General features: G+C 54.2%; 3 protein-coding genes and 1 long non-coding RNA gene across 16 annotated transcripts in view; 2 read left to right on the forward strand and 2 right to left on the reverse strand.

The window, feature by feature from the left end:
• Positions 1 to 579: 579 nt before the first annotated feature.
• LOC110341071 lies at positions 580 to 12983 on the reverse strand. Of its 2 annotated transcripts, XR_005879245.1 has the most exons (5): positions 12870 to 12983; positions 12269 to 12433; positions 11879 to 11995; positions 5499 to 5609; positions 580 to 2878 (listed from the first exon to the last, which is right to left on the reverse strand). It is a non-coding gene; the product is annotated as an uncharacterized LOC110341071 (long non-coding RNA). The 2 variants fall into 2 exon arrangements; XR_002382962.2 differs by lacking the exon at positions 5499 to 5609.
• Cdhr5 (cadherin related family member 5) lies at positions 3331 to 11644 on the forward strand. Of its 4 annotated transcripts, XM_040751520.1 has the most exons (16): positions 3331 to 3647; positions 3727 to 3908; positions 4238 to 4288; positions 5754 to 5846; positions 5989 to 6090; positions 6203 to 6313; positions 6405 to 6575; positions 7137 to 7227; positions 7307 to 7404; positions 7517 to 7717; positions 7845 to 7958; positions 8036 to 8117; positions 8214 to 8495; positions 8577 to 8690; positions 10734 to 10888; positions 11145 to 11644. In XM_040751520.1, exons 1-16 carry the CDS (start codon positions 3554 to 3556, stop codon positions 11574 to 11576), a joined length of 2373 nt encoding a protein of 790 aa, XP_040607454.1. In that variant the 5' UTR covers positions 3331 to 3553; the 3' UTR covers positions 11577 to 11644. The 4 variants fall into 4 exon arrangements, with proteins under 4 accessions (XP_040607454.1, XP_012973076.1, XP_040607458.1 ...); XM_013117622.3 differs by lacking the exon at positions 8577 to 8690; XM_040751524.1 differs by lacking the exon at positions 8214 to 8495 and having other exon boundaries at positions 3335 to 3647; positions 8496 to 8690.
• Positions 12984 to 13040: 57 nt separating the features above from the next.
• Irf7 (interferon regulatory factor 7) lies at positions 13041 to 16303 on the forward strand. 4 transcript variants are annotated; one of them, XM_040751544.1, is made up of 10 exons: positions 13041 to 13138; positions 13475 to 13875; positions 13958 to 14120; positions 14206 to 14413; positions 14716 to 14774; positions 14941 to 15007; positions 15161 to 15256; positions 15451 to 15828; positions 15913 to 16031; positions 16103 to 16303. In XM_040751544.1, the coding sequence occupies exons 2-10, from the start codon at positions 13862 to 13864 to the stop codon at positions 16256 to 16258; spliced, it is 1260 nt and encodes a 419-aa protein (XP_040607478.1). In that variant the 5' UTR covers positions 13041 to 13138; positions 13475 to 13861; the 3' UTR covers positions 16259 to 16303. The 4 variants fall into 4 exon arrangements, with proteins under 4 accessions (XP_040607478.1, XP_021083450.1, XP_040607482.1 ...); XM_021227791.2 differs by having other exon boundaries at positions 14719 to 14774; positions 14845 to 15007; XM_040751548.1 differs by having other exon boundaries at positions 14719 to 14774.
• Positions 16304 to 16709: 406 nt separating this feature from the next.
• The window catches only part of Phrf1 (PHD and ring finger domains 1), a 31417-nt gene continuing 29584 nt past the window's right edge, over positions 16710 to 18542 (reverse strand). For 4 of the 6 annotated variants that reach the window (XM_013115922.3, XM_013115925.3, XM_013115917.3 and 1 more), the window contains exons 15-18: positions 18283 to 18437; positions 17853 to 18185; positions 17497 to 17625; positions 16710 to 17045 (exon numbers count right to left, since the gene is read on the reverse strand). In XM_013115922.3, coding sequence (XP_012971376.1) covers positions 16902 to 17045; positions 17497 to 17625; positions 17853 to 18185; positions 18283 to 18437 — 761 coding nt within the window. In that variant the 3' untranslated portion in view covers positions 16710 to 16901. The remainder of the gene's footprint in view (positions 17046 to 17496; positions 17626 to 17852; positions 18186 to 18282; positions 18438 to 18542) is intronic. The other 2 variants (XM_013115936.3, XM_013115931.3) reach the window with 1 other exon arrangement.

Consider the following 18542-nt stretch of genomic DNA (forward strand, 5'->3'; position numbering starts at 1 on the left):
TTTTGGAGGCTGTCCTGAAAGTAGCTCTTGTAGACTAGGCTGGTGTCGAACTCACAGAGATCCACCTGCCTCTGCCTCCTGAGTGCTGGGATTAAAGGTATGCACCTCCAACGCCCGGCCTTTTTTTTTTTTTTTTTTGGTACTAATTATTTTCAAAGTGTCCTGTGGAGGGCTAGGGGGAGCTCAACTAAAGGAGTGCTACCACAGCATGTGTGAAGCCCTAAGCTCCATTCTTAGCACCGCATGAAACTGGGCATGTTGGCACATCCCTGTGACATCAGTACTCCCCAAGTACTAGCAGGTAGATCTGAAGTTCAAGGCTATCCTAAACAATAGAACAGACTTGAAACCAGCCATGGGTACACAAACAAAGAACTCCAAAGCTCAAACCTAGCCTCTCCCCCCCAAATACAAGCAGAGCTGGACTTGGTGATCTGTGGCTGCAGTCTCTGCTTTTGAGAGGCTAATGAAAGGAGATTGCTGAGGGTTCAAGGCCAATATGGGCTACATAGTGAGTTCAAAGGCAGCCTAAGCTATGTATTCTGTCTCCAAAAACCAAGCCAAATAAAACATTTCCAATAAGAAAAAAACACATGATTTTACTCAAGAGCTAGTTCATAACTGTTTGTTAGGTTTGTAATTTGATTTTAAGGATTGTCTCTCTGGTTTGGGTTTCAGTGCTGGGTGGAACTCAGGTCCTGATGCATGCTAGATAAGTGTTCTACCACTAAAGTTCCGGACTCCAGGGATGAAGATGTTTTGCAAGACTATTTGTCATCAATCCCCATTCATAACTCCTCCTTCCCCACTCCCCTATAGTCTCCATGGCCTGCTTTTCTCTTTTTCTAACCCATCTCTGCTTTCTGCTTCCAACATGAATAGGCCGTTTTCTCCCACCCAAAAATGCAACTTCGGGGGTCTAAGAGGATTCCCATTTTTGCTTCGGATGCTGGGCTGACCTTACAGGCGATTCACTGCATCTGTCTCCCCTGGCTCCTCCAGGGTGCTAGGACTCTGGCCTCTCCTAGGCTTCTTAAGACACCTACAGCCCCTTCCGGGGAAGAGTGCTCCAGGGTCTAGGCCTAGGTTAGGCCCCAATATGAACTGAGGCTCGAGAGGCCTGGCAGTGCGGTTCACTCAGCCTGTCCTGAACCTCCGTACCCTGCTCCCTGCCCCTGGTCCCAGATGGTGGTGTCCATTTCGCTACCTGGTAGCATTACCCCCTCTACTCCCCACGCCCAGCCAGCTGAGGGGCGCCAACGCGGCGGTGGGGACGGGAGGTGGCCGGACGACAGCTGGGGGGGCGGCCCTGACCTTCACGCAATCGATGGGGCGCGGCCGGCCGCGCGGAGCCGGGGCGGTGCCGGAGCCCCCCCCTGCCTCAGGGGTAGCTATAAAGCAGGGGGCGCGGGGCTCAGGCTGCAGTTGCACCTACAGAGCCCGACCATGGCGCCTCCACTGCCCACACCGCCGCTACTACTGCTGCTGTTGCTGCTCGTGGGCTCCGCCGCGCTCCCAGCGCCCCCCAGGTGAGCTGGGTTGGGGGACTCCACTTCACCACGGCCACGCCCACAGGTCCACATGGTCGTACTCTGACCCTCCTCGCCCCGCCCCTACTCAGGATCCCGAGACACTCAGACGGGACGTTCACCAGCGAGCTCAGCCGCCTGCAGGACAGCGCCAGGCTGCAGCGCCTGCTGCAGGGTCTGGTGGGGAAGCGCAGGTGAGCCGTCTAGGTAGAACTCTCCAGACTTGCTGGTATGGGACAGGCCTGGCATGGTCCCCTATCAGCAACCTGCCACTTCCCAATACTACCACTAATTCTAATTTGCACTGGGGTGGGGGGCAGTGAACAGGACACAGAAAGTATCCCAGAGAGCAGCCTGGCCCGGCCCAAGCCTTCAGAGGACCAGCTCTGCTTGCTATGGTGGAACACTCAGGCCCTACAGGATTGGTGAGCATTCCACCCTCGGCTGGGATCCTAAAGCACCCTTCCTGTTCCCTAGCCATATGAGTGTGTGCACTCTAATGGTCACTCCTAATCCCCTGACCACCTGTCTCCCTCCACAGGTTACTTCCCAGGCTTTCCCTGGATGGGCCCTGGTCTCCCTGGCTGCCTCCTGGACCAAAGCCTGATGTCGATGCTGATGCTTCAGATTGGACTGAAGCAACCAGGCATCCCTGATGAGGAAGGAAGGGAAGTCTCGAGGAGCCTGGCTGGAGCTAGGGTTTGACTGTCCTTGGTATCAATAAAGAAGGAGTTTAGACCCTGATCTTTTAGCTCATGGTGTGTGATGTCTTATAAAATCAAGGTAACCCCTGCTCAGTGAGCCTGGCAGGTGTGGACAGACCCATCCACCTCATTCAATGGCTGGGACCACACCCAGCTGCCCTTTGAACTTGGGAGGTCGGCTAGGACATTTCTTCCTTATCTCCGGCATCTACTGTACTCCTCTTTTCCCAGCTGAAATCCCCAGTGTCCCGCCCTGCCCTGGGATCCCAAGGATCCCAACCCCTGTCCAGCCATGTGGCCAGGGTGCTTGGCTCCACCTAGAGGCCTCTCCCCAGCTCCGAGGGCTTAGCGGGGAGAGCAAGCAAGCAAGACTAGAGCAGGTCTGATGGAGGCCTGGGCTGTCTTCACCAGGATTCCCGTCTTCCATCAGATACTGCCCCACCCCCTCCAGCTCCCAGCTGTGTCTGGAAGGTTTCATTTGCATCCTATTACCCAGACGCTGCCAGGTCCTGCCGGGCCCTATCCTGGGGAGCTGCTGAGTTTTCCAGACCAGAGGTAGCATGCTGAGACACAGACTTTTCCTTTGGGAGTAGAACAGAGAAGGAAGGCGATGTAACGTGACTTCAGGAATTTTGCTAAAGGACACTGGAGAGAAAGAGACAAGATGAGGGTTAATTTGATGCTGGTTACAGTGGCTCAGTCCACATCCAGGTCCTTGCCCCCAGCTCCCCACCCCTTCCCAGTGCTCCAGTGCTGCACTAGGTCCCCCCCAGTTCCTCCCCAAACCCACCCTAAGCCTTCCTATCTCCCCTGGCCCTGCCCCTGCTCCCCCATTTCTATCTCCTCCAGTCCTGTCCAGCTCCCTCCAGCCTCCTGCAGCTCTCCCCAGACCTATGGCTCCACCCCCACAGGCCTGCTTCAGCACCCCCCCCCTCCTACCCCAGCTCCCCAGACCTAGGAATGGTTTTCACCCCCGGGCGTATTTCAGCTCCTCAGCCCTGACTCAGCCTCCCTAGACCGTCCCCAGTCTTGTCCTGTGTTTACCAGGACACTCCCGCTCCCAGTGGTTCTCATGATTTTTATACCTCACGTGTAATTTCTGTGGGTTTAGTGCCCACTTAATTTCCTGGAAGTCCAGGCTGGAATATGACCTCGTGTCCCCTCTTAGTGCCGGCCAGCGGGAGCCCCCTTGATAGAGGCCATCAGTAAAGGGTCATAAAATGAGGCGGTGCCTGGCAGGGGCGAAGGTCGCCAAGGCAGGAACTGTACCAGCCCTGGAACAAGGCAGCTGGACCCTTCTTCCAGCTGACAGCCGCCACCATGGGGGCTCCGGCCCTCCTGTGGCCCCCGCTACTGCTGCCATTACTCGTAGTGTTGGTTGGCCAACCTCCAGGGACCTCTGCCCAGAGCCAAGGTATGTGCTGGACAGGGGCAGGATGGGTAGGCGAAGAGCTGGGGTGGAAGGCACCAACTTCTCCTTTACAACTTTCTAGTCTGCTCCGTGGACTTGAACTCTACCTCTATTGAAATCGAGGAGAACACAAATGTTTCTGAGCCACTGGCAAACATTTCAGTCCCAGACGGTATGAGTGTGACCCTGGGGTCTTCGTCCACTCCTTTGGCATTTAAGATTGTGGATGATCAGCTATTTCTCATCGTGATTCCAGATTATGAGGTACAGTGTGTATGCTGGATGGAATGTGCCCCCACGGGACATATGTGAACATCCACTCCCCTAGCCTGGAGAAAATTCAGGGGGACAGGGGTTACTGGCTCTGTGTCCCCCAGGTAGTGAGGAGCCCTTCGGGCCCAGTACTTGGTGGGTCGGTACTGAGGGGTAGGACCACTGGGGAACAAAGTTGCCAGATGCCCCCTATACCCAGGATTTGCCACTGATGGCAGGGACCCTGGAGAAGCACCAGCCCTCTAGCCACAGTCTTCTAGCCTAGGGCACTGCACTTCCTGTGGGGCAGGTGATTCATAGGGCACTGACTTCATCCTCAGGAAAACCCAGTGCTGGAGGCAGTCCTGGAGTGCAAGAGAGACCAGTCTGTGGTAAGGCAACCCCATCATCTGCCACCCTTGTCCTCTGTCAGAGTACCCCAAGACCACTCCTCTAGGACCTCACCACAGGGGGTCTGAACACCAGCTCCCTACTGGCCACTCCCACACTTCTCTGAGCCCAGACTGCCCTGTACTCTAAACTCAAACTCAGCTAATTTAGGGCCACATACAAGTCAATACCCAGAGATCCCAAGTCTGCCTCTCACCCCTCGCCTGGGAGACACCTTCACCAGCCAGCCACTTTGTCACCCCACCCAAGGTACTCTGGTGGCTGTGCCTCAGTTAGAGTCAGAACTACACTTCCTACCGGAGCCCCGTGGGGCTGTGCTCCACAGATCTCCTAACTGGTCCTTCTCGCAGATCTGCTTGCTGCTCTCTTGTCACTGGCCCTCCTCAGTCCCTTCTCCATGCATCGAGTCCCTGGAGAGTCCGAACCAGATCCTGCCCAGCCTCACACAGAAACTTCCACATTTTCTTACTGGAACTCAAAGCTAATTTCTCAGCTGGGCAGGCAAGGCTAGGGCAAGCAGACACTGGCCTAGTGTATACAGTCCGTCTGCATACCTGTCTGCTCAGGCCAGCATGGAAAAGCCCCGTCCTCCTAACCTCCTGCTCTACACTGTCCGCCTCCCTGCCTCCCTCAGCCTATACCACATGGCAGTCTTTTACTAAAGGAAGCTCGCAGTTACAGCAGACCCCACACACATTCTGCTCCACCAGGAGCAACTCACACCTGCGCTCCTACCCTGTCCCGTGACATGTTACCCACACACGTCTCGGCCCAAGTCTCTGATAGATAATACTTTAAAAAATAAACTTCATTTTTAGGAATAGTTTGGTAGTAGAGTACCTGCCTCGTATGGGTGAGGCCCTGGGCGCCACTCTCAATGCATAAATACATATCACATAGAGAAAGAGAGACACAGACAGACAGAGAGACCGAGGAGACAGAGACAGAGCAACCATGGCCTTGATATCTGTCGCTGGGGATCCGTGCCTTTTCCTCTCTGTCCTCCAGCACTTGGCTGTGTTCCTCTCCTCCTGGGTCTCAGGAAGGTCTCTCATGGGGTATAGCTGGCTGACACTAACTCGAAGGCTCCTTTCTCTGCTCTTTGCTTGCAGACCTGTTTTTGAAGCTGTGAGGCTGCTCACAGTTCTCCTCCTTTGATACTTCACCCCTGTTTCTCTTCGGCACACTCACCACACACACACGCTGCCACACTCTGAAATGTGGTTTAGTTTTGCTTTTATAGTCTGAGTTCCTCCTAGCACAGGAGCCCACAGGCCACTACACTGTTGATGCCACCCATGTCTGTTGAATGAAAGAGAAAAGAGTGACTGAGTGAATTGATGAAGAAGAAGGGTTAGTGAGGGGGGCATTGGAGATGAAGAAGGGTGATGGGGACATTGGAGCGCAGCTCCTTCCCCGGGGCTTGACTTGGTGGCTTTTCTGCAGGTGACACAGTTGAGGGTATTCGTGATTGTCCAGGATGTCAATGACAATGCTCCAGAGTTCCCCTTTACAATCAAGACATATGACGTAGCAGAGGTGAGTCCAGGGGAGCCCGGGCAGGTGCCTCCTGAGTATGGAGAAGGGAGGGGGACAGAGAGGGGTGTCTGGGGGACACCATCAGGGAGATTTATATACAGAAGCCACAGCACGGCTGGATCAACTTCTTCTCCATCCCCAGGACACCAAAGTGGGTACAATTGTCATCCCTGGGACAGAACTGGAGGCCAAAGATGCTGACAAAGATGACACCCTATTTTACACTCTCCAGGAAGTGACCCCTGTCAGTACTTCCCCTGTCCCCACTCATTACTGAGCCCTCCCTTCTGATGCCCCCAGACCTCAGTCCCTCCACATTCCAGAGTCTCAGGTTGTGCCCTCTTCCCCCTTGTCAGAACACCACCGACTTCTTCACCCTGGTGGGGCAAAACAACCCTGCTCTGAGGCTGCAGAAGTCCCTGGATTTCTACAAGAATCAGAACATGACCTTCAAGCTGCTGGCACGGGTAAGCAGACCACAGCTATCTGAGTCCTGGATGTTCAGGCCCTGTCCAAGCCATCGTGGGCCTGACCTGTCAGGGCTGGCTGTTGCTACAGGATACTTGGGATGAAGCTGAAAATTCCAGCCACACAGCCACGGCCACTGTGATCCTGAATGTGCTTCCAGCTGACCTACGGACCCCCTGGTTCCTGCCTTGCTCCTTCTCAGATGGCCACTTCTGCATCCAGGCCCAGTACCATGGGGTGGTCCCCACGGGACACACACTGGTAATGGGGAGTAAGAAAGCCCAGAGTCTGACTTGAACCCAGAGCCAAGTCAGAGGGGGTTCAGGATAGGGATGCAACAGTGGTCCTGTGTTCCCCGAGAGGCCTAGGTGATTTTGTGATTTTTTTTTAGCTAATATGAACAAATAATCATTCACTAACTATCCCAGCCTCAGGTGGGGGACATACAGACAAAAATCAGTGACAAGTGTGAACCCTGTGATGTCAGCTGGGATGTGAGGACTTCAGGGGCTGGGCTGATGCTAAAAAAGGACTGCTATGTCCTTGCCCAGAGGACAATCTCCTCTAAGGCCAGAGGGACTATTGGGCAGGTGGGGTCCAGCCAAGGCTACCGCAGCCTCCATGTACAGAGAGGCACACATGGAGGCTGCAGGTCTTCTTTCTTAAGTTCTTATTGCCACTGTGTGGTTGAGGCTCTGTCCCAAGCAGGCACTGCTCCCTGCCCCCAAGCTCCAGTTCACGTTTCAAGCCTTGAGGGACAATAAAAGAGTAAGAACCGGAGAACCAGGGTGGTTCAACCTCAACATGTCCCTGTCCCCACAGCCATCCCCTCTCACCTTGACTCCTGGTCCCATCTATGCTGTGGATGGGGATCAGGGTATTAACCAGCCTATCATCTACAGTATTGTGGCAGGTGAGTGCGAGCTAGCCCCATAGCACCCAGACCCTACAACAGAGGGACCAGACGCTAAACTCCATCTGAATTCTCCCAGGAAACACGGATGACACATTTATCATCAGCACAGACTCTGGCAACCTCACGATGGCCAAAAGTATCCCCCGCCCCATGACCTTCACCCTGCTGGTCAGGGTGGGTACCAGCACTGGATGACAGACGGGTCTCCTGCATTCCCTTGAGCCCCAGGTGCAGCCCCAGCTCCGGTAAGCCTCACTGCTCACTCCTGTTTCCCCTGACTCCCCAGGCTGACCAGGCTGATATGGCACGCTACTCAATGACCCAAGCCATCGTGGAGGCTCGTGATGCCACTGGGAGCCCGCTCCAGTTCTCTCGGAGCCGGTACCATGGCACAGTGGTGCTTGGTTCTAAGGCTGGGACAGAAGTGAAGGACAGGACCTCCCCTTCTGAGATCCTGAGGATCCAGGCTCAGTACCTAGATTTCCCGGTATGCAGTCGCTTCCTGACCATCTAGCAACTCTCTAAGTTTGACTAAGTTCTCTAGTTCTCTGTGTGGGCAGCTTGGGATGGACAGTAGGGCACCCAGGTCCAGGTCTCACTGCAGTCTCACCTAGGACCTCAACTCGGCCATCACGTACGGAATCACCAACTCCTCAGATTTCAAGATGGACGAGGACGTCATACTGACCACTGTGGATATGGAGCACGTAGACACCTTCTACGTAGAGGTGGAGTGGGGAATGAGGGGACCAAAGGTGCGGGGTAAAGAGGGACCCGATAGGAACAAACCCCTTTCCTGATCCAGGTAGAAGCTACCAATACTGTGACTAAGGACACAGCCACCACTGTTGTTGAGATCCAAGTGTCAGAGCAGGAGCCCACCACAGGTGAGTCCCAGGGCCTCCAAGCAGGGTGGCCCCTCCTCTGGAACAGGCATATTTGGGGACAGAGGTAAACCCAAGTTCTGTCCATGCCACCCCCAGAGTCCCCCAAGCCCCCAGGAGCTGGAGGAACAACTGGGCCTTCAAGTAGCACCACTTTGGAAGCCCCCACGACTTCTGGGACCTCTCAAGGACCTGCCACAACCAGCTCTGGGGGAAGTGCTGGCCCATTCCCACCCTCAGGCACAACTCTAAGTCCACCTGCCTCTGCCTCATCCATACCTACTCTTGGAATCAGCACCACCCCCCAGACAGTCACTCCTGGTGGGGACTCAACACAGACCCCCAAGCCAGGAACCTCTCAGCCAGTGGCCCCCATTACAGGTACACAGACCCCCAAGCCAGGAACCTCTCAGCCAACGGTCCCCATTACAGGAACCTCTCAGCCAGCAGTCCCCATTACAGGAACAAGTACCACTTCTCAGCCAGCCACACCCAGTGGGGGCTCAACACAGACCCCCAAGCCAGGAACCTCTCAGCCGACAACCACTGCGCCCACCAGGAGCCCCTCACCCTCAGGTAGTCCACACATTGTTTGCCCGACAGGAGGTTCAGGGATGTACTCTAGGACAGGGTCCACCCAGGTAGCCTGGCCTGACCCATTGACCACCTACAAAAGTATGTGTCTAGTTCCAGACAAATGGCCCCAGGGGACAGAATAGGGTGAGCTGAATAAGGTGTGGGGTACAGAAGCAGATTCTGGAGCCAGTGAGTCCCACAATTCCCAGGACAATCTATCTTTAGGGTCTTAAGGTGGGAGCACTACTCCAATAATCAGGGAGATACAAGATAAAAATTAAGATTTTATGGCTGTCAGGGTGTGCTAACATATTCCTTTATTTCCAGCACTAGGTAGGTAGTGAAAGGCAGATATCTGTGAGTGCAAGGCCAGCCTGGTCTATATAGTGAATTACAATCCAGCTACACACAGAGAATCTCTTTAAAAACATAATTATGGCCGGCGGTGGTGGCACACGCCTTTAATCCCAGCACTTGGGAGGCAGAGGCAAGTGGATCTCTGTGAGTTTGAGACCAGCCTGGTCTACCGAGCAAGTTTCAGAACAGGCTCCAAAACAATACAGAGAAACCCTGTCTCGAAAAACCAAAAAAAAAAAAAAAAAAAAAAAACCAAAACAAAACAAAACATGAGTCAGTGGTAGTAGCACACACCTTTAATCCCAGCATTTGGGAGGAAGAGACAGGTGAATCTCAAAGTTTGAAGCAAGTCTGGTCTACAGAGGGAGTTCTAGGATAATAGCCAGGGCTACACAGAGAAACCCTGTCTCCAAAAAAAGAAAAGGAAAAAAGAAAAGAAATAATAATTATGGCTGGATATAGTGGTATATGCCTGTGATCCCAACTAATGGAGAGACTGAGGCAGGAGGATCACCTGAGCCTAGGAATTCAGGGATAGCCTGGGCAACATTGAGGCAACACTGCTAAAAAACCAAACGAAAAATATAAAACACACACACACACACACACAAAAAAATTTGGTCCCAGAACCCACATAAAACAGCTGAGCGTGGGGGAGTGCACTCCCAATTCCAGTGTTGGGAAGCCAGAGACAGGAATAACCCTGGAGGTCCCTGGCCAGACAGCTTAGCCATGGCCAGTGCTAGGTCAGTAAGAGACTGATACTACTTTAAAACATAAGCCGGGGACTGGCACGAGGGTCAGCCGGGAAGGGCCTGACAACCTGAGTTGGATCCCGGGGTCCCACACACATAGTAGAAGAAGAACACTGACTTCTGCACGTTGTCCTCTGACTACCACACGTACTGACCACACCACACACAAATACACACACTACATAAATGAACTTAAAACATGCACGCACACACTTACACACATACACTCATGTACTCACCCCCCAACACACATATACACTCTCAAGGTTCCCACTGAAAGATTTTTTTTGGTTTTTTAAGACAGGGTTTCTCTGTATTGCTTTGGAGGTTGTCCTGGAACTTGCTCTGTAGGCCAGGCTGGCCTCAAACTTTCAGAGATTTGCCTGCCTCTGTCTCCCGAGTGCTGGGATTAAAGGCGTGCACCACCAACGCCCAGCTCCTCCACTAAAAGATGTTTGTAATGGTTACTTAGCTGTACCCACAGCCCTTCAGGGTACAGGATCACAAGGGGCCAGACACAGTTAGGGTCCCACAGGAATGGTCACCAGTGGCAGTTTTACATAGCAGACTTCTCAAGAGTGTTCTCTAAAAACTGTGTCAAGTGTCACTGAGCCTTGCTTCTGGTCTAAGTGCAACATGTATTCAAAACTGGAGTTTATGCCACGTAAGACAAAGCTCACATCCAACTGTTCACAAAATGCCCTTGAAGGCCATCCTGGTGAATCAGAAGCTGGTGCCCTGCTGCCACCAGGGGCTTTGACATACCCAGGCAGCCTCCCTGGTGGAGTTAGCACCCATTCTCAGAACCTGAGCGCCAGGGGAAGGGCCAGGCCATGTCTGTCCTGTTTTCATGATAACTCAGGCTGGTCCAGGTTGGAAAGGGAAGTGCTTGGGAGTGTTCCAACAGTAAGTGCCATGGTGTCTGGGACAGGGACACAAGGAGAAGGCCAGCGATTTTCCACGGTGGACATGGCAGTGTTGGGCGGGGTGCTAGGAGCACTCTTGTTGCTGGCCCTCATCTGCCTGGTCATCCTCATCCATAAGCACTACCGTCACCGGTTCAAATGTTGCTCCGGCAAGGTTAAGGTAAGGGTCTCTGTGGGGAACTGGACTAGTCACAGTAGAAACGGGACTAACCCAGGTCTGAGGAGTCACAGAAGGGGGACATGGAGGGATGAATGGGAACAGCTGGGGAAAGGAAGCAGAGGTAGGCTGGGATGGATGTGCTGACACCTGGCTGGCTGGGGAAGAGTGGGAGCCCGGTGGCAGGAGGAGGATTAGGAAGGCACTGGCGGGAGGAATTGCACTGTTGCTTATGCCTCTGCTCTTGCTGCACCTGTAGAAGCCGCCACTGCCGCTGAGTGTCTATGACAACCTGACCTTCTTCCCAGACCACAAGGCCAGCTGGTCGTCCACCTCCAGCCCACAGCCGCAGCGGGACCCGGAGACCGCCCAGTCGCCCTCTGGGCCCCATAGCCCCATGTCCTCCAGTCCCACGCCCCCCAGCTCGCCGCCTCCTAGCCCCAAGCTCAGAGCTCCCGAGTCTCCTAAGACTGTCCAGGCTGGGGACAGTCCTTTAGCCGTGAGATCTATCCTGACTAAGGAGCGGCGGCCAGAGGGGGAGGGCGGCTACAAGGCCGTATGGTTCGGCAAGGACATCCGAGAGGAGGCTGACGTGGTAGTCCTCAACGAGCCCGCAGCAGATGTGGACAGCGCCAGTGCCACAGGAAGTGAGGGAAGCGACGATGATGACCCTCACCAGAGTTATATCTAGCGCAGCACCCGCACCCTCCACTCCAATACACTCCCTTTTCCTCAGCAAATTAAAGTAGCACTTTCGAATTCTGGAGTCATGAGGCGTGTGTGTGAGAACGAGTGCCAGGGAAGGTCGTTCAACAAAGCTCAATCACTCAAGCCTCCTCTTTCGGAGCCGAACTATCCCAACATCCCACCCAGCCCCCACCCCAGCCCCACCATCCACGCCCCCGCCCTCCCCCCCCCGCTCCCCCAGCTCTTTCTCCTGTCCCCGCTCCCCCATCCAAGCGCAGGAGGGAGGGAGCGCTGGGGGTAAAACACCTGCTATGAGCGAGCGCCCAGCTGCTGGCTTCCGCATGTCCTCTCCCACAGTGGCAGGCAGGGAAGAGGGAAGTCCTCTCTGGAGATCTTCAGCGCTTGGCCCAACGGACAGCTTCGCTGGAGCGGAGTGAAAGAAACAGAACCGTTCACACCACGTTCATTTGGGAGAGGGTGGTCTCTGGGAGCTTCCTGAGGGTCACCTGATTCAAAAGTTAGCATTCGGGAAGCAGAGGCAGGAGATCTCTGTGATCTTGAGGCCTAAAGAGTGTGAGTTCTAGGACAGTCAAGGCTTTGTAGAGAAAACCTTTCTCAAATAAGCAAAACGAACCCAAACCAACAAAAAGGCTGTTCCAGCAATGAGCACTGCATGCTGCTGGACAGAAACCTTACCTATGAGAAACAGGAGCCTGCAGGTCATGTCAGTAGGTGGGGGTTACACACAGCTCTCTGCAGGCCATGTCGGTAGGTGGAGGTGACACACAGCTCTCTGGTCTGTTTGGGGAGGGTTACGTCATAATCTGGGCTTCTTCCAGCACAGCAGTCATGGCATATTTCCTAGTGAAAAATCATCCCGAATGTCTTTCCAAAAGTTTTTATTTCCTTCCAGTATTTGAATACTTTTCATGAAAACTGACAGCCTTAGCCGCACTCGGGAGGCAGAGGCAGGCGGATCTGATCTCTGGTTTTTTGAGACAGGATTTCTCTGTGTAGCTTTGTAAGACAGACTGGCCTCAAACTCACAGAGATCCGTCTGCCTCTGTCTCCTGAGTGCTGGGATTAAAGGCGTGGGGGGTTGCCACTACCGGCTGAAATCTTCTTATTTGTATCATCTCAATGTGAAGCCTCTCTTTAGACTACACTTCCCAATACTTCGAGAGTTAAACAAAACAAACAAACGCTGCTGACTTTGTTTGAGATAATTGTGGGTACCAACTTCTCCCACTGTATTTTCCTGAGGAGGTGTAGAGAGGGAAAGACTTTTCCCACTCACCCGCCTGGGCAGCCTGGCAGTAGACTAGGCTGCCCCTCCTCCCTCCGAGGCTTGGTGGTGCTGTCCAAAGCAGGGTCAGCCTCTCTCACTGAATTTTAGGAGACTGTGATTCCGAGAATGAAGTGCCACAGGCACGTGACACCCCAGTGGCGTCAGGAGCCCTTAGGCCACACCCAGTTTCCCTCCGCCCCGCCCCTGACCTGTCCTATAAAAGTACAGGCCACCTCCTTCCCACTGAGATAAAACCGTCCCGGCGGCTCCGGCACCAGGTATGCGGGACCCTTTTCCCACTCAGGGAGGGAGCGAGCTAGTGCCACGGGGAGGGGAGGATTCTTGTCCCCTCCACGGAGTAGGGAATGATCGGAGAAGAGCAGCGTAGAGGATCAGGGACACCGGAGGGCGGAGGATCACAAGATCTGCGGGTGGGGTTGGGATCTGCGTAAATGTAGGGTGGAGGTCGAGGACTGCGGCCCCGTAGCCATTGAGACAGAGGGAAGCTCGCAGCTGCCCACGAGCTGCTTAGGCTGTTTAGGTTTCATTTTCCCGGGGTGCAGTTTCGCTTTACTCGTCTGGGCCCGCCCCCTTTTTCCATCTTGTCTTTGCAGGGTCCAGCCTGCGACAGCCCATCCAGGCTTGGACGCTGGATCAACACCTGTGACTTCACGTGTGTGCGTTCCCGCAACATCTGTAGTCACATCTATAGCCACCCTGGCAGAGGAATCCACACTTAGGTTCGGAACCTAGGTGGCTACAAGTTCTCAAACCTCATCTGTGACCCTCAGTACCCTACACCTGGGTCACACTTGTGACACTTAAATTTCCACCTGAGACCAATACCCATAATTACATTTGCGATACTGGGCCACACTATCCGTGGCTACACTCTGAAACTTTAGTGACACCCAAGGGACTTCTTACCTCATTTGTAATACCTGGCTGCGACTACAGCACATCACAGAGTAGGACCTACTCTTGATTCTCCCAAGAGAGCAATGGCCACAGAGAGGTAAGAACATGTCCACCCAGGTTGTGTGGGTCTTGTATGCCTTGCCCTTGCCCTAATTGTAGCTTTGCTGCCCTGCTTGCAGGGGGCCCCAGCGCATACTCTTCGGAGAGTGGCTCCTGGGTGAGGTCAGTAGCGGCCAGTACGAGGGCCTTCGGTGGCTGGACGAGGCTCACACAGTCTTCCGTGTGCCCTGGAAGCATTTCGGTCGCAGGGATCTGGATGAAGCTGATGCACGTATCTTTAAGGTGGTACCCAGTCTTGCCCTCTGTGCAAATCTACCGGACTTCCCAGGGAATCCATCCTCAAGCCTGGTTCTGTCGTCTCCTTCAGGCCTGGGCCGTAGCCAGAGGGAGGTGGCCCCCTAGTGGAGGTAACCTGCCACCCCCAGAGGCGGAGGCTGCTGAGCGAGCAGGCTGGAAAACAAACTTCCGCTGTGCACTCCACAGCACGGGACGCTTTATCTTGCATCAAGACAATTCAGGGGACCCTGCTGACCCCCACAAGGTGTATAAACTTAGCACGGAGTTTGGATGTACTGGTGAGGAATGCCATAAATAGGGATGGGTCAGGGAGGTACATGGACTGCTGTTCTGGTGTCTTCCTGGCTGGATTTGTGGTTTTTAAAACTGGTTGGGAAAAGGCTGATTGTACTCCCAGTTGCTCTCCTTCTAAGGTGTATGGGGTGGGGGTGGGGCATTCCTCCTGAAGCAGAGCCTAGGGCTGAGTGAGTTGCCTGGTGGTTTGGGGACAAAGGGTGTGGGGAAGAGAACGTTTGGAACTACTCAAGCATCATAACCAGGTTGCAGGTCGGTCTCAGATCCAAATTCCCCTCTCCTTCAGAAGGCCCGGCCATGGAGAATAGGGAAGAAGTGACCGTCAGCAATGTCTTACCTACACAGGTACAGTCTAGTTTGCTCCTCCTAGGTGTGGGGGATGGGCAGCTGCCTACCAATACACTTTCTCTTGCAGGGTGTGTCCCTGGAACCATTCTCAGCAAGAGGAAATACTGGGCTCCAGACCCCAAGCCCTCTGCTTTCTGGTGATACTGGGGACCTCTTGCTTCAGGTTCTGCAGTACAGTCTCCTGGGGGACCACCTCCTGGGATCTCACTCAGCCCCATCACAGGACCCTGGTGAGTGGGGGCTGAACTAGAGAACCCCCATGCCCCAGGCTGTATGAGAGCACCCCGGGGAGAGGAGGCAAGATGAGAGCGTTGGCATCACAGGAGTGGGGGAGCTAGCACACCATGAAGGGCAAGATGGACACGGCTGCAACTTGTCCTCAGGCTGGGAGCAAGAGCATGCTTCTGAGGACCCTCACGCAGCATGGCAGGTGGGAGCCGTCCCCGGCCCGAGGCTTCAACACCCAGCTCTAACAACTGGTGAGGACATGGGGACCCGCTGGTGTGGGGTAGAGCTGTGCTAGCAAGGTCTCCCCAGTACACACCCATTCCCCCAGCAGAACCCTGCGCTCTTCACCCCTCATGGGACCTCCAGTGGGAGGTGAATGGGTCCTAGGGTGTGGGACCAAGTAACCTACCCATACTCACCACTCACAGCTTGGTCTGTAAACTAGGATACCTGGATGTGACCATCATGTACAAGGGCCGCACAGTGCTACAAGCAATGGTGGGGCACCCCAGCTGCGTGTTCCTGTACAGCCCCATGAGCTCAGTGACAAGAAACTCAGAGCCCCAGCCAGTGATTTTCCCCAGCCCTGCTGAGCTTCCGGATCAGAAGCAGCTGCGTTACACAGAGACACTGCTGCAGCACGTGTCTCCAGGACTTCAGCTGGAGCTGCAGGGGCTCTCACTGTGGGCCCTGCGCATGGGCAAGTGCAAGGTGTACTGGGAGGTGGGCAGCCCCATGGGCTCCACCAGCTCCTCCACCTCAGCCCAGCTCTTGGAGCGCAACTGCCGCACCCCAATCTTTGACTTCAGCACTTTCTTCCGAGGTCAGTGAGGTGCCTGTTGGGGGTGCAGTCCTTGTGGGTCCCTGGAGCTTCTCTTAACTGCTCACCAGAGCTACCTTCTAACAGAATTAGAAGAGTTCCGGGCTCGGAGGCGACAAGGATCACCACACTATACCATCTACCTGGGTTTTGGACAGGACTTGTCAGCAGGCAGGCCCAAGGAGAAGAGCCTGATTCTGGTCAAGGTAGAGGCTGGGTTGGCAAGTACAGGTGGGTGTGGGCTGCTGGGTGGGGCCCTAACACGTCCTCCCCACAGTTGGAGCCATGGCTATGCAAAGCTCACCTGGAGGGAGTGCAGCGTGAGGGTGTGTCCTCCCTGGACAGCAGCAGTCTCGGCCTGTGCCTGTCTAGCACCAACAGTCTCTACGATGACATCGAGCACTTCCTCATGGACCTGGGTCAGTGGACCTAGCCCAGAACTGCAACTCCCAATAAAGAGAGTCCAGTGCTGTCCTGAGTCAGGTTACTCTCGGCTGTATGTTGTCCTCTTTACTGGACTTGTGGGTCCCATGAAAGGAAATGAGCCCCATCCCTGCACACTAAGCCTCCTTTGCAGTGCTCATCTTAACAATGATGAACTGGCTTGAGTTACCACGCCCCTTACTGGATCCAAATGCTCTAAGATAGGCATTGGAGAGCACATTTACAGTGCCAGGTGTACTGGGGAAGGTGGGATATGTGTGAGTCCCTGAGACCCACAGCACCACGTCTAGTCTCCTAACCGAAGCAAAAGCAACCAGAATAACAAAACTGAGTGAGTGCTGGCAGGTGGCTATGTGGCAGATACAGGAGCTTCCCATTGGGCCATCAGGCCTTCTGAAATAAAAAAGCTTCACCTTCCAAACACTGAGTACACAGAAAAGTTTCTAAAGATAAGCCATTTTTGATAAATTAGAACACAATGGAAACAGTGTATCTATAATATACATATAAAAAAGTCCAGTTTTCAATTGTAAGCAAGACAGGTGCATACAGGTGTCATGGGGAGCTCAGAGGCACAAGTGCTGGTAGCCCCACTTCTTTCCTACTGGGGACATTCCCCACAGTGGCCAGTCTCAGGTCTCAGCACCCTGAGTGGGCGGCTCCTCCCCAGCTTCAGTCTTCTTGTGTCTGCGCATGTGCCTGTATTTGTCCACATAGGCCTTCACCAGGTTGGCCACCTTCACGGGGTTGATTTCGCCACTCTTGCTGTGGCAGATCTGAAGAAAGAACACAATCATCCTAGTGCTCTCAACCTGTCAGAGACCAACCCAGCCAGGTGTCGTTGTCCTGGCCCTCCACACAGAGCCCTTGGTCTTTGTTAAGAGTACACGCATCCAGCCCGAGGCGGCACCCCCCCCCCACCCGTAACTACACTTAACAGAGCTGTTGAAGTTTCTCTACATATGTCAAAGGTCAGTAGGAAGCTAGAGACTTGTTCCTTTAGAAAGATCTGCCCATCTTTTAAACACATCTATTACTTAGTTTTAACAAGCATTGTTTGAGGGCACTTACTAGGAAACAGGATTGATCTAAGGCCAGCCACTTGGCCCAGCTGGCTGACTCTACACTTGCAGACCCAGGAGTCCATGTAAACAAGAAATGGCAACTACCTGTCACACACATATCTAGCAGGTTGCCAAAAAGGCACATTTGCTGTGTGCAGCCTACCTTCTGCACAGCTTTGCGCAGGATATCCTTGTATTCTTCCTTGGTCACTTCTCTCTTCTGGTAGAAGGGCTTAATGGCCAGCTTCACCTCTTCCACAGCCCGCTCCTGCATGTGCAGCTTCTTCATGTACTAGGAGTGAGGACATGTGTGACCCTGTGGCAAGATGGCCAAAACTGGCCTGTGGGCCCCTTGGTGGGAAGTTAGCAGTTCTGGGATGTCCCTTCACCCAAGAGCACTAAAGGCAATGGGCTCGATGCTCTCTTACCATCCTGACCAGCCCCCAGGCCTGGCTGGATACTATAGCTAAAATCAGGCCGGAATAAGACAGGGGTCGTGGAAGGACAGACAGCACTCACCTCCTCCTTTTTGGTCTTCTCAGCAGCTGACTTGGGAGTAGCAGTTCTTTCCTCTGAGTTGGTGGTGGTGGTAGCAATAGCCAGCTCTGAGGTTGTGGCTGGCATATTGGGCACTGGGGCCAGGCTCTGAGCTGTACCGCAGCCTGCTAGGGGGAGGGCCCCCTGCAGGATCAACTGGACTGAGGGCTGGCTGACCAGTGCATAGGGCAGGATGCTTGAGGGCTGAGCCAGGGGTGGTGGCATGTTGGGGCTGTAAACCTGGGCAAGAATACCACCTGCTGAGTGGAGAGTCCCAACAGCTGGCAGCCCTTCTGCCCTGGAAGCACCAGGGGGCTGTACAGAAAGGAAGTAGTGCCATGAGGTCTAAGCCGTAACCAGGGCAGCCCAAAATACCCAGCAAAGGACCATGCTCCTCTAGCCCAGCACCCACCTGAGAGGGATCTGCATCAGGTAACCCAGACTCCTGGAGCACGTGGATGGGAGGGGGCAGATCGGAGAATGGTGCCTGCGGAACTCCTATGAGGGCCCTGTCCTCTGCATCCCAGTCTCCTTCCTGGGGCCTCTGTGGCCTCTGAAGTGGTGTCCCTGAGGACCCAACAGACAGGGAAGGTGGGTGCCTTGTAATCAACCCTGGCCAAAACACTTTCAGAGAACCAGCAGCGGGAACCAAGGCCAAGCTGCACATCTGTC

The sequence above is a fragment of the Mesocricetus auratus genome, unplaced genomic scaffold (assembly GCF_017639785.1).
Source record: "Mesocricetus auratus isolate SY011 unplaced genomic scaffold, BCM_Maur_2.0 Super-Scaffold_4256, whole genome shotgun sequence".
NCBI lineage: Eukaryota > Metazoa > Chordata > Mammalia > Rodentia > Cricetidae > Mesocricetus > Mesocricetus auratus.